This window comes from Natrix helvetica (genome assembly GCF_964273705.1).
Source record: "Natrix helvetica genome assembly, chromosome: 16".
Lineage (NCBI taxonomy): Eukaryota > Metazoa > Chordata > Lepidosauria > Squamata > Natricidae > Natrix > Natrix helvetica.
In genome coordinates, this window is record NC_138563.1 from 11434542 (window position 1) to 11448409 (window position 13868).

General features: G+C 56.2%; 2 protein-coding genes across 3 annotated transcripts in view; one reads left to right on the plus strand and one right to left on the minus strand.

The window, feature by feature from the left end:
- Positions 1-25: 25 nt before the first annotated feature.
- Positions 26-4818, minus strand: NAXE (NAD(P)HX epimerase). Its single transcript, XM_081967787.1, has 6 exons — positions 4311-4818; positions 3318-3426; positions 2502-2612; positions 2123-2236; positions 1533-1680; positions 26-444 (listed from the first exon to the last, which is right to left on the minus strand). The coding sequence occupies exons 1-6, from the start codon at positions 4448-4450 to the stop codon at positions 242-244; spliced, it is 825 nt and encodes a 274-aa protein (XP_081823913.1). The 5' UTR covers positions 4451-4818; the 3' UTR covers positions 26-241.
- A 189-nt stretch (positions 4819-5007) lies between these two features.
- The window catches only part of IQGAP3 (IQ motif containing GTPase activating protein 3), a 28373-nt gene continuing 19512 nt past the window's right edge, over positions 5008-13868 (plus strand). The window contains exons 1-15 of one of the 2 annotated variants that reach the window (XM_081967783.1): positions 5008-5111; positions 5505-5592; positions 6422-6578; positions 7429-7506; positions 7592-7668; positions 8881-8948; positions 9655-9768; positions 9856-10034; positions 10149-10217; positions 10459-10537; positions 11496-11659; positions 12259-12346; positions 12554-12717; positions 12794-12954; positions 13538-13662. In XM_081967783.1, coding sequence (XP_081823909.1) covers positions 5081-5111; positions 5505-5592; positions 6422-6578; positions 7429-7506; positions 7592-7668; positions 8881-8948; positions 9655-9768; positions 9856-10034; positions 10149-10217; positions 10459-10537; positions 11496-11659; positions 12259-12346; positions 12554-12717; positions 12794-12954; positions 13538-13662 — 1642 coding nt within the window. In that variant the 5' untranslated portion in view covers positions 5008-5080. The remainder of the gene's footprint in view (positions 5112-5504; positions 5593-6421; positions 6579-7428; positions 7507-7591; positions 7669-8880; positions 8949-9654; positions 9769-9855; positions 10035-10148; positions 10218-10458; positions 10538-11495; positions 11660-12258; positions 12347-12553; positions 12718-12793; positions 12955-13537; positions 13663-13868) is intronic. The other variant, XM_081967784.1, reaches the window with a different exon arrangement.

Here is a 13868-nt window from a genome sequence, read left to right on the forward strand (position 1 = left end):
AAAAAAAAAAAAGGATGGAACAAGCTTTTCCCCAGCATATTTTTATTCCAGGAAGACAAAATGTATACAAAGCCTCCTCCAGAGCCTAACCAAGGGCTGCTCCTCTGCAAGATCTGAAAGACAAGCCAGCCGGCCTCTCCCTGGCTCTGGGCGCAAGACCTCCTCTGGGCTCAGGGTGGGGGGGGGAGGGGTGCGGACCTGCAGCCCCAGACCCCCCTCAGCAGACGGGGCTGGGCCCGCTCTAGGAGAGGCGCAGGACGGAGTCTGTCTCTGGGTAGGGCGGCAGGTTGAGTGCGTACTTCTTCTGCAGGGCCTCAGGCACAAACCTGCCCCCCAGGAAATGGTAGCGCCCCTGGAAGTGCCGGGCCGCCTTCTTGGGGGCTGTGAGCGAGATCAGCATGTCCGGCTGCAGCCCGTCAGGATTCCCCTTCTCCACGTCCCAGCCTAGCAAGGAGAGGGAAGGGGGCCGTGAGGCAGCAGCCCTGCTGTGGCCCCTCTGGCTCGGTCCAACTGCAGGGCCCCTCGACACCCCCCCCCCCCCAATTTGGAACATCAGTCCTGTTTTCTCCAGATTTCAGGGGGAGGCAAAGCCAGAACGGAAGAGAAAGGGAAAATGAAATGTCCAGACACGGAGTCAGCTCACCAATGTAGAGGCAGAAGAATGAAAGCCCCCCCCCCTCCCGCTTCCTCAGTTTGTTTGGGGGGGGAAAGGTTTATGGACACACACACACCCTGGAGCCTCTGGGGAGAAAGGGCTCCGTTTTGTGCTTTCAAATTTGTCCAAAGTAAGGCTTCCCCAACCTCCTTCGGCTCATCCACTCTTCATGAAGCTTCACATCGTTCATCAGTCCCCAAAGATTTATTACCCGGAAATAATAAATACCACTTTAACTAATTGTACTACGAGTAACAATAGTGACTACCCCCCTTTGGCCCGTGGGGTGGGGGGGAGGTTGACGCTGCCCATTTTGGAGAGTCCTGCTTTAAAGTCTGCTGGGGTCACCGATGCCCCCTCTGAGCAGTTAACCATTTGTAGGATTAGGGGGGTGGGTGGGAAATAAAATGGCAGCTACGAGCGGCTGGTTGTATTCTGAGAGTTCGGTGGTGTGAAGGGCACAAGGCTAGAAATGAAAAGACTGAGTTCTAATTCTGCCTTGGGCACAAGGCCAGCGTGTGACCTTGGGCCAGCCATTTCCTCTCAGCCCTAGGAAGGAGGCAATGGCAAACACCTCCCTGAAAAACCTTGCCAAGAAAATTACAGGGACTTCTCCAGGCAGATTCAGACACAATTGAATGGAAGAAAAATGTATTTTATCTCCTCCTAATTACAAATCTTAATATCTGTTAAAAACTAAATGTCTCAGCAGTGGCCCAAATTCTATTCCATGACCTAAATTCTCCAAAACTCTTTTCTCCAGCAGAATTATTTCCGGGAGGGAAACTTGGGTGGGGCACAGAAGGGTGGCAGGATGAGATACAAACCCCAACAATGAAGCAGCCCAGGCCCCTCAGCCCACCTGGGTCAAACGTACCGGAAGGAATGTCGATGCTGACCACAGGGAGGGTCACCTTCTCCAAGGTGCTCAGGATGGTACCGAAAGGCTCCCGCACCGCGCCCTGGAAGCTAAACCCAAAGATGGCATCCACCACCAGGCCGTAGACCTCGTCGATGAGGGCAGCCTGCAGTGGGAACCAGACGTGTGAGGGGGGCAGGTGGAGACCTACAAGGGGTGCTTCACTCCAGCCGTCCCCAACCGGGGGCTCTCTTTAAAGGGTGGGGGGCTTTCTCAACCTTGGCACTTGAAGATGGGTGGATTTCAACTCCCCCGAATCCCCCACCAACCTTAACCAGGAGCTGTGGTGGTGCAGTAGTTAGAATGCAGCATTGCAGGCTTTTCTGCCGACTGCCAGTAGCTCGACTCTCACTGGCTCAAGGTTGACTCGGCCTTCCATCCTTCCATGGCCAGTTAAATGAGGAACCCAGAGGGCTGCAAAGCCCCCCCGTGGAGCGGTATATTAAGCGCTGTTGCTATGAACCCTAACGCCCCTTTGTAGAGCAGCGTTTCTCAACTTTGGCTGAGTGAAGACGGCTAGACCTCCATTTTCTTTCTTTCCGACTTACTTCAGATGGGAACTCTTCGAGGAACGGGATCTCCATCTTCTTACACTGGGTGGTTAAACCTTCAAACAGTGGCTTGTTGGGTCGTTTGGGATAATGGAGGGTCGGCTTGTAGCCCTGCAAAGACAAGTGGGTTAATCTGTCGCTGTGGGAAGGAATTCCTGCTTTGGGGTCTGTTTTGTTCCTTGGTGCCTTTTGGGCAACCCCAGTTTGAGAAGACCTCCCCAATGGGCAGAAGGCCAGCAATCCAAGCATTGCACAAAGACTCTCCAGAGGTGGGAAGCCTGGAGCTCAGCTGCCCGGGAGGGGGGGGGAGACGCATTGCGAGGGTTCCCAGCACTTAGAAAACATGGCCGGGCGGGGGAGGTGCAAATCAACTCACAAACATTTTCAGATGACGGGCACAAACTAGTCCATCTCCGCCGTTGTTCCCAGGGCCGCACACGATCAGCACCGCTGGCTGGCTGATGGTGAAGGTGCTGGCTGGGTAGGCCTTGGGGGGAAAGAGGCTCTGCTGAGCATGGAAAGTTTCCTGGGAGACTCACAAACTCAAAGCGGATCCCGGGAAGAGCGTCAAGGTTCCTAATCTAATCAAGAGCAAGGATTCTAGCCCTCACGCGTCTATCCATAAACTCCTTGAAATAGATAAAATTATACATAAATGCAGTTTTGGGACTCCTGGGCTTCGTGGCCTTCAACAATAAATGGAGTTTTATACATGTGCTTCATATTCACTCACCAATGTCTCCTTGAAAGGAAGATAAGTTATTCCCTCCCCCCAAAAAGGATCGAAAAAGGAACCCAGAAACGAAAGTTGGTTCTCTTATTTCATCCCATATCGAAACATAATCTGGGGAGAAAGTTCTTTTCAAGGAAAGGCTTCCCACACGCACCTCTACACAGGCCGAAAGCTCTTGAGTTTGCATTCACAGAACCCACTGAAGTGGGCTAAGAGAGGAAAAATGCAAATGTCACGCTTTGCCCAGGAAAATCAGCCCCTGCTGCACACGGCCACTTCCTCCACAGGAACCTGGGGAGGCCCACGGATGCCAGCACCCCTCCCTCTGCTCTGCCTCACCAACACCTACAAACCCAGCCTTTCAATCTCTGGAAATGGAGCCCCTCCAGACAGCCGCTCAAGGGTTATCACCCCTCTTGCCTTGGAGCTCCTACTGCCCGAGGCCAGCCCCCCCCCTACCTTGGCAATGGCCGTGGCACAGCTGAGGCCCGCCAGCTCCATTAGCTGGTCCACGCTGAATTTGTACTCCTCAAAGAGCTCCTGGTCAATGGCCTGGGCTTCTTTCTGCCTGGAGGGGACAGGAGGGAACTGCTGAGCTCTGCCCCCTTCCTGGTGCATCCACGGGTGTCCCCCAACCCGTTCTGCCAGAAACAGCAGCATTGATCACTCCCTGCTGCCCGCTATCCAGAGAGGCTGACCCACAGTCCCCCCATGGCTGACCGGACACTGAACCCCGCTTTCCTCCCTCCTGGCTGGACTGCTTGCCCCCTTCTGTGCCCTGCCCTTCTCCCTCCCGCTTGGGCGGCCAAAGAAGGGGCTGCCTTTGCCCTTTGGGAGATGAAGACGCAGCATTAAATGGTCCTTGCTCTGAAGGGAGATTGGAGGGGGGCCTCTGTCGGCCTCCTCCACAAGCTTCGCGGCCTTTTAAAAGCAAACAATGGGGAGAGAAAGGCCTGGGCACAGGGGGGGAGTGGCTGCCCTCTCTCAAAATCAGGGGTGCCCTTGCAAGAGGAGCCCTTGCCCAGCTGGCCTTTCCCTCCTCTCTGCGTGGCCCCTCCAGGCACTAACCGGCTCCTTCCTTCCACCTTCAGCCCTGCAACCCTCAGGCTCTCCGGCCCCCGCGCTGGCTCAACCAAACTCCCGTTTAAGCTCCCGGCGCAGGAGGAAAAGGCGGCGGCCTTGCTGGGCACAGGGAGCATTTGCGCCGCCTGCCCGCTCCGCTCCCTTCCGCCGCGGCTCTTTGGCGGGGGGACACGGGGCTCCTGCCTGGTGCAAAGAGGGCCGAGGGGATCCCAGAGCCCCCATTGCAGGAAGGCAAGCGGAAGCCCCCTCCCTCCCCCGCATTTCCAAAGGAGGGAGGGGGCTTCCTCCGCAGATCCGCCCAGGGGCCCCCCGGGGGGCTTTTCCTGCCCTCCCTTCCCGGGGAGCGTCTCCGGGGGCCCCGCCGCCTACCCCAGGAACTTCAGGCCCGGCGCGGCGCTCTGCATGGCGCGGGGAGGCGGCCAGAGCCGGGCCGGACAGTGTCCCGCGGCCGCCGGCCTGGACAGGAGCAGGCCGAGTCCCAGCAGAGCCACCCGCCGCAGCCCGGACATGCGGCCAGCCCCGCTTCCTTCCTTCCTTCTTCCTTCCTTCCGCAGGCGGCGGCTCTTCCCACCGGGCGTGGAGGCTCCGCCTCTGCCCCGCCCCTCCGGGGGACCCGCCGGTCGGGCCGTAGTAGAGCCTCCAGGCTCAGGGGCAGTCTACCGCCGAGAGCGCTGCTTTGGGGAGGGGGCAGCGAACTGGGGCTTCGGCTCCCTTCGGCCGCTTAAGCGCTGCTCGCCCAACTCAGCAGCCCCGTGGAAGGGCTGAGCGAAGCCGGCGGGTCGCCTTGACAGCCCCCAGCCCGGAAGCCCTCCGCCCCCCCCAGCCCGGGGCAGCCGCCAATCGGCCAGCCCAACGGGAGGAACACAAAGCCCATCACTCCGCCCTGCTGCGGCGCCGGATTCCCGGGAGAGGGGAATTCCCCCCCTCCCCCGGCAGAGGGGCACCTGGAGGGGAGGAGCCTCTGCTGGGCCGGAGCTCTGGGTGGGCGGGGGGAGGGCTGCCGAGGGCCCCGCCTCCTGCGGGAGAAACTACAGCGCCCAGCAGCCTCCGCGGCCGCCCAGCTGCGCGGGGGGGGCGGAGGGGCGGCGCGGGAGATTCAAACTGCCCGGGCGGAGTGAGCGGAGGGCGCAGGGGCGGCGATGGCGCAGCGCGGCCAGGTTTCCTCCGGCTGTGAGTCTGCGGGCACCGAAGGCGGCTGGGGAAGCGAACCGCAGAGCCGGAGTTCTCTCCGCTCCGGAGCCGCGCCAGGCTGGCTGCCGCTGGAGCTCCGCAGGCGGCCTGGCCCGTTGCTCTTCCCGGGGACGGCGGGAGGGAGGGCGGGAGGGAGAAACCCAAAGCAAATTCCGGGGCTGGGGGGCGGGGTAGGTGGGGGCTGTCTTGGGCCCCTCCACCTCGGGGGCTGTGCCTGTGAGATGCCATCCCTGGGCAGGTCAAGGAGAACCAGCCGGACAGTTATTTATTTATTAAATTCTGCCGACCGAGGCGCCTTATGAGAACTTGTGAAATTGGTCGGGGGTCTCCTGGAACTTTGCCTTGGAGTGAAATTCTTTCTGGTTCCCCCAGATGAGCGTCTCACATCAGATGAGATGGACGAGAGGCGGAAGCAGAACGAGGCTTACCAGTATCTCTGCCACCTGGAGGAAGCCAAGCGGTGAGACAGTTTTGGGGGTGGCTGGGTGGGAAAGAACCCCCCCCCCCCGATTCACGTTCACAGGGAAGACTACCCCCCCCCCCAAGATCCTGAGAAGTGGTAACTTCCCTTGCAATATGTGTGAACAGTTATTCTGGATAAAAAGCGATCCACCTCCTTTGCTAGGAGCCAGACACACCTTGGAGGCCACAATTATACTAGGTGATTAGGCTAGAGAAGCTCAAAGACCTCAGAGGTCATCCAGACCAACCCCTGTCCAGTGCAGGATCCACCAGAGCAGTGTTTCTCAACTTTGGCCACTTGAAGGCAGATGGATGTCAACTGTCTGAATTCTGAGAGTTGTCGTCCATCCACCTTCGAGAGGCCACGGTTGAGAAACCTGCCATCATGGACATTTAGCTCTTCCTCATCAGTTTCGTTGTCATGTCTGAACTGGCTTTGGTTTTGAAGGAAGTGGATCTGAATGGGGGAGGGGGAGGGGCTGAATGAACCCAAGTGGGTCTGAAGCCTTATTTCAGGGAAGGGGTGCACCTGGACAGAGGCAAAGGGCCTGGAGGGGGTGGGCACACGTCTGTGTGAATGGCCTAGGAGGGAACTGGGCAGAGATGCTTCCTCCTCCCCTTGGCCACAGGTATTGGGAGGGTCAGCCTCTCAGTTTAAAAGGGGGGGGGGTGTTTGGACAGTTCTGTGCAGTGGGGAGGTCGGAGCCTCTGCTGGTGCCCCTGCCCTAAGCCCCAGGTCAGGCGAGGTGTCTCCGGAGGGGCTGCTGAGAAAACCCAAGGGATGCCTGGGGCCCAGAGGCGTGACCCTGCCCCACTTTCCCCCTCAGCTGGATGGAGGCCTGCCTGAAGGAGCCGCTGCCCCCTCCGACCGAGCTGGAGGAGAGTTTGCGCAACGGCGTCACCCTGGCCAAGCTCGGCCATTTCTTTGCTCCTGATGTCTGTCCCCTGGAGAAGATTTACGACCTCGACCAGGCCCGGTTCCAGGTGAGGGGTGAGGGAGGCCTGGTCTGGGACAGGGGCCTCACACCTGGGGGTCAGGCAGGGGCTCCCCTCGGGCCTTGCTGGCTTTGCCTTGGGGACCCCGGCTTCTGCTATTCCCCACCCCCTAGGAATGGGGGGGGTGAAAGGCTTGGAAAGCCCCCACCCCCTCCCCTGCAAACTCCGGGAATGGAGGTCCCGGTGAGGAGCCTTGAGCTGGGGCCTCTCAGGCCATCAGAGCTTGAGTTTTGCTCATGAGGGGCTTGTGGGACTGTAGCGTAGAGACCCCCAAAGGGAGACGGGCAGCTTCTGCTCAGGGCTCTGCCATTGCTGGGCAGTCTCGGTCACCAAGGCAGCTGGCCCTTCCCACCAGGAGGCATCCCTCCCCCTTCTGCTCATTGGGACAACCTGTGGCTTCTCCCCAAAGGTGCCCAGGGCCTTTGGGCAGGACCCCATGGCTGGGCTCCTAGGGAAAGATGATCTCATGGGGACCCCCCCTCCCCCCTTTCCTTGCTGCAGTCTCTTCTGCCCATTCACTTGGCTGGTCCCATGTCCACTTCACTATCTAGAAGAGGGATGACCAATCTTGGCAACTCTTAAGACCCGTGGACTCCCAAATTCCCCAGCCACAGCTTAAAAGTTGCCAAGGTTGGACACCCTGATCTGCCTGGAGGAAGGACTGCCCCATCTTCGCATTTTGTGGAGGAGGAACTGCCGCTTGGGCCTTTCTAGTGCCCAGCAAAGGGGTGCTCCAAAACTGGGGGCTGCTTAGTTCTGGCGCCGTCCCTGCCCCCAACCTCTCGTGATGGGCCCAGGAGAGGTGATTCTCCCTGTCTTCTCCTCTTCCTCTCTGAAGGCCTGTGGGCTCCATTTCCGACACACGGACAACATCAACCGCTGGCGGGACGCCATGAGCCATGTTGAGCTGCCTGCGGTAAGGCCCTCAAACCCTCCCACCTTCGCTGGGGCCCTGGGAGAGGGTCCCCTTTGTGCTTTGACATCCTGCTCCCTTCTCCCAGATTTTTCACCCCGAGACCACCGACATCTACGAGAGGAAGAACATGCCTCGGGTGGTGTATTGCATCCATGCCTTAAGGTGAGCCTTCATGTGTCTGGGGGGAGAAAAGATACACACACACACACCGCCCTTAGATATCACTTTGGTCTGAGTTCACGAGGAAGGGTGTGAACTTTGCCCCTTCAGGCCAAGATGCTTTCTGAGGTCTTGCGGGGTTTTCCAGCTTCCTAGCGTTGCCTGTAGCTGGGGGGGTTTCTTTGTGGTGCCCCATCCAAAGATTAGCCAACCAAGCGTAGCTTTTTCAAGGACAACCACAGTTTCCCAGCTGCCGAGTGTGTTGAGGACCCTCAAGATAGACTTTTTAAAATATTCAAATGATTTGGATATAAACGGATTGGTCCTATGCTTTTCATGTAATACAACAATTAGAAGAGAGCATCCTTAACAATCTTTCAGAACAAATGCAAGGATAGTGTATTTTTCTCCCTTTATTGTAATTTAATGTATTTTTCCCTTTTAAAAGTCTAGTTGTTATCCAGTAATTTACCTTTTAAATGAGATGATTGTCAGGTTAGGTGAGAATGTAGTTGGGGCCCTTTCTATGCATTCTTTCTCTTAATTTCTTTCTTTTCTTGGTAAAGAGTTTGTGTGTATAAATCCTACTAGAGAAGCTGATCTTGCAGCAGTTTTGGGGAAGGCTTAGGCCAAGACGAGTTAAAATTGCATTAAGGATCAGGGATTGATTAAGGAAAAGTTTCCTACCTGCCTTGCAAAGGAAGCAGCGTAAACCACTACACAATTACTCATCTTTTATTCTCATGTCAACCCTGTTGGCGCAGTGGTCTACAGGTGGAGCTCACAACTCTAACTCTCACAATCAGGAGGTTGTGAGTTCAATCCTAGGTAGCGGCAGATATTTCTCTCTGCGCACAATGATTAATTGTCTGCTGTGAGCTCCACATAGGCGTCAGGAAGAGCATCCGGCCAGTAAATGCTCTAGCTCCGTTCAGTCGCCCTGACTCCATCCTGGTGCAGGGGATTACAGGGTTGTTAAAAGAAAGCAACGTTCTCACATCCGCCCCATGAAGCCTTACATGGCGACTACCTCTCCCCCCTTCCTCACCAATCCCAGGATCTCTCCTGGGGCGACCTGCCCTCAATCCGTCCTCAGAGGCTTCTTGTTGTGTTGAGTCTCTCGCTTTGTGAGTCTGCTCTCTAAATCCTCCATTCGTATCTGACCCATGTTGAACCAAACCCTCTTGTTTGTTTTTCTGATCATCCGCTTTCCAGCTTCTACCTGTTTAAACGAGGGCTGGCCCCCCAGTTGCAGGATCTGTACGGAAAAGTTGACTTTACAGGTGAGACGGACAGAAGGAGACTTGGGATTCTTTTGAGTGCTTTTTGACAGAATCCTAGAGCTTGAAGGCCGTTATGAAAACGCATCCTCTCACTGCCCTGGTTCTCTTCTTTGCAACGTGCTTCATCTATTTGGCATTTTGGTTTCAAATTATATCAACTCTGTTGCTGCAGGACAGGAGTGTCCAACCCAGGAAAATTTGAGATATGTGGACCTCAGCTCCCAGACTTTTGTTGGGGAATTCTGGGAGTTGGTCTACAGGCCTTAAATTGCCCAAGGTTGGAACACCCCCCCCCCCCCGCTGTGGGAGAACTGATGGATCTTGGAGAATGAATGGATGGATAAACTCAGTTACTTGTGGCCCAGGAACCAGTGGCTGGTTAAGGGTCATTGGTGCCCTAAGCACTGACAAATCTTGGTGGGCCCCCCCCTCCTTTGTACACACTGTACAAATCTTCATTGTTGTTGTTTTTTCTTTCTTTCTCAACGTTGTGGTGCCCCCTTGGGCCTGGTGCCCTAAGCACGTGCCTAGTCTGCTTAATGGTCAATGTACCAAGAACTGCCCAGAACCCCCTTTCACCTCCAGGGTTCTGCTCATTAGACCTTGATCGACAGGGCTGGAGATTGGGAGGGGGAGAATGGCAGCCCAGACCCTCCTGCCAGACCTGGCCCATGGACCCCTCCCCTCCCCCTCTGCTTTCTTCCAGATGAGGAGATCAACCACATGAAAGGGGAGCTGGAGAAATACGGCTTGCAGCTTCCCTCCTTCAGCAAAATCGGTGGCATCCTGGCTAAGGAGCTCTCGGTCGACGAGGCAGCTGGTACGCGCTGATCTCCGTCTGATCCATGGGATCTGCTGCTGCTGCTCTTAACCTCTCCCCCACGTTAACCTGGCTTCTCTCCTCCAGTGCACGCTGCCATCCTGGCCATCAACAACGCGGTGGAAGTGGGGATTGTGGCAGAGACCGTGGCGGCTTTGTGCAACCCCAGCGCCATGCTGGTGGGTGTGCAAGAGGGTTGTGGGGGGCCCTACCAGGAAGAGCTCTGCCGGGCCAAAGGAGAGAAGGCTGAGAACGCAAAGAACCGGGTAAGCAGAAGCACAGCAAGGTTTCTTCCATCACACACACACACACACACACACACACACCCACACGTGCCCCCTACCTCTCCTCCCTGCTCAGTGGGGCTTTGCTGATTGCAGAAGGGAAGCCCGACATTTGCTGGAGGTCCGAGACAGCCTCCCGGCGCTCAGGTGTGGGAAATTGCTCAGGTGATTTCAGCTCCCATCCCTGGAAGTGCATGCCGATGTGTAAATAGAGAGTGCAAACTAGCCGTTGCATTTCCCCCCCTCTCCTTGGTAAGTTCCAAGAGGGGGCAAATGGATGGTGGGACGAATCCTGCCTCCCTCCGGGCAGTTTCTCATCCTCTTAATCCTCTCCCATGTTCCTTTGGGACTATTCTGGGGGTGGCAAAATGCCGCGGGTGAGGACCATCTGGCTTTCCCTTTGCAGGAGATTCCGGATGGGGGAGACATTTACGATCACTGCTTGACCCAAGCGGAAATTCAAGGCAGCGTCAATCTGGTGAACAGTGAGTAGACCAGGATGTGGGTTGAAACCATCAATTACGCTGACCAGGGAATTCTGGGAGTTGGTCCATCCATCTTCAACCTGCCCAGGCTGAGAAACAACTGGCCCAGACCACGGATTGGGTTCTTCCTTTTGGCTGGCTTCCTTTTCCCATTCTGCTTTGGGGTGGACTTGGAGGAATGCTGCTTACTACTGGCATTGTATCTGTGTGTATTTACCCCTGTACGGTAATCTGGCTGCAGTGCTATTATTTATCATTATTATTATTATTATGTGGCTTTGCGTGTACACTGAGAGCAAACTCCTTGTGTATCTAATCACACTTGGCCAATAAAGTATTCAATTCATGTAATCAACCCCGGGAAAAATCCCTGTTTTCTAACCGTAGTTTGTCACTAAGAGATCTTGTCCAACCAGAGTTAGCCTTCTCTGGAAAAGCCCCGGGGGGCCCACTCCCATCTCCCTGTCCCCATCTCTGGAGAAGACAGGGAGACCAGAGGCTTCCCGGCTGCATTCAAGGTGCTCTAAACGGATTCTCTCCTGGGGGCCCCCGCCTGACTTCGTGCTGTGGGGCGCAGGGCAGGTGGCGGAGCTGATCCCAGGGAGGAAATGCCCAGATGGGAGCTAGGAGGTGGGGTTTGGGGGGTTTGATTTCTCATGTTCCGGTGGCCTTCAGTGGAGTCTTGGCTGAAGTGAAGCAGAGCTGAGGGTCTTGAGCCGAAACCCCCCGAGGGGCCTTTCCAAACTCCCTCACCTGAGTAGGTGGGCTCTGGCCATCGTTCTGGATGGTTCTGAGGGGTCCTTGCTGGAGGTCCTGACCCTGAGCTTCTCTTGGTTTGGTTGGTTGGAGACCAGACCTGCCCCTTGTCCTGTTTGGGAAAGAGGCGCCTTCTCCCCCGCCTTTGGCCCCAGGGAGAGGTTTTGCGTGAGTTCCCTCGTGAGCTTTTCCTTTCCCTCAGTCAGGAGCGCCCTGGAGATGGTGGATGATGCTCTGGAGGCCCAGGACCCCCGGACCTTGTATCGCCTTTTGCAAGACCCCATCCTAGCCCTGAAGAGCCTGCGGCGAGACAACGCCAGCTGGTACCTGGATCAACTATCAGCTGACCGGGAAGAGAAGGCGCTGGTATTCCCCCAGGGCAGCAGGAAGGGAAGGAGGGGGGGGGGTTCTCCTTGGCTGGGGATTTTCTGGATTGCATTCCTCCTGCGTTGGCCATGAGAAGGGTCTCAGGAAGGGAGGGTGGATGCTGGGATGGAGCTGCCTCTGAAACCAGCCCCCCACCCACCCCCTCCAATGCCCCCCAAGCCCCATGGGAGCATTGGGTGCACCCCCCTCCCCCCTGAAGTCATCTCCCGCCTGTCCTGGGTTCTTGGACAATTGTTTTGTTGAATCTCTTTGAGTTTTATCTGAATGGTGTATTTTGGGCTAGGAAGCATTCAGGAAACTGGCGGAAGGCACCTCTTCCCCCTCCAATAATGCCAATAGGGGAGCCCAGATCCACTCTAAAAGTTCCTTTTTATTATGATCAATTGAGTAACATCACAAGAGGCTGCACCAGCTTTCCTGCTCACCATACATAACCTCCTCCACCAAGGCTAATGCTGATCATCTCTGCCAACTCTCTTCCTAGTGGTTTATCCAGAACATCTTTCTTTCTTTCTTTCTTTCTTTCTTTCTTTCTTTCTTTCTTTCTTTCTTTCTTTCTTTCTTTCTTTCTTTTTCAGGAATTGGGATACATTGACTTGCTGGAGCAAGGAGAAATTCAAGCTGGACTTTACATGGCCAACCAGAGAGGTGACATGGAGCGTGCTGGTGAGTGTCCTCCAGGACAAGACCTGAGGGTGTGTGTGTGTGGGGGGGGGTGTTGTTCTCCAGCCTTGCTCTTGGGGGGGCCCCTGGGGAGAGTTCTCCTGCCGGAGAGCCCTGCTCCTCCCCCATTGGCCTTGTGCCTTTCCTTACTGGTCTTGCCCCAACATCACCTTTCCCAAACACCTGGGAATGCCCCCTGCACCCCTCCAGCCGCACATGCCGTGAGCCACATCAATGCCTCCTTGCGAAGAGGGGTGGCGGAAGAGACGGTGCGCGCCCTGGCGAACCCCGAGGCTCAGCTCCCCGAGGTCTTTCCCTTTGCTGCTGAGCTCTACCAGCGGGACCTCCTTGCCCTGCAGAGGCAGCACCCCCAGGTGAGTGGCTCCCCGAGGGCTCCCGGGGCAAACAGCTGTTGCTTTCCTTGTCAGCAGCTGGCCTCCTTCGTTGCAGGGGACGCTGGCCCAGGAGGAGCTCTCGGTGGCCGTGGAGATGCTGTCCGCAGTGGCCCTGGTCAACCAGGCCCTGGAGGATGGAGACAGCCGCAGCTTCTGCAGGAGCCTCCTCAGCTCTGCCCTGGGCCTCGCCAACGTGGAAGAGAGCCATGCGCAGCGGTAAGAGGCCCAGCACGGGACTCTCCTCCTCCTCCTCCTCCAGAGGCCCCCCTGATGCTGCTGGACAGAGCAGATGTGGGTCACCTTTAGAGGACAGGCAGTCCACAGGTTTCCTCCACAAGCGGGACCAGAATTCCCATGGCAAATTATTGTCATGTTGGACACAATTTAATGACAAATCTTATGGTAGTTGTTAAGTGAATCTCAGTGGTCGTTAAGCAAATCACACGATGAACCGAATTCAGGTTCCCCAATGGACCTTTTTTGGCTGAAAGTTGATGGGGGGAAAAAAGCTTGCAAATCACAATTGTCGCCAACCCACGATAAACGCCAGGCGGTTGCCAGGCTCCTGAATGGCTGAATCTGGCGACTGGAGATTGCGACAGGATTGACATTGGCAGTGCTGTGATGGGCATAAGTGCAGGTTGTAAGTCACTTTTTCCAAGAAAGTTGCAACTTTGATTTTTAAACGAAATGCCTGTAAGTCAAGAACTACCCGGAGACGGCGATTAATTTCTGCACTCTTAAGAAATGCAGCTTATGCAGCTCCAGCCCGACGTTCTCTTTGGTTTCATTTCTGCAGTTATTTTGAGGGCCTCTCAGAACAGAAGCGCCTCCTTCGGGAAACCCAGCGTGGCTTCCTGAGTTGGAACGACATCCAGGCCTCGGTGAACGACGCAAACGCCTTCGCCCAAGAAGAGCGGGACAGTAAGGCCCAAAGGAGACTCTTGGGGTCAACTGGGGAGGGCAACTGACAGCCGAAGTTCCTCCTGGGCTGCTTGGGAGGCCCCTGAAAGTGAAGCCAGTGGGGAGACTCCTGGCCCAGCCCCCTCCCAAGGGTTGATGTTGTTGTTGGGGGGGGGGAATAGGAGAAGGAAAGAGGATTTATTTATTCTTCATATTTCTTAGTCACC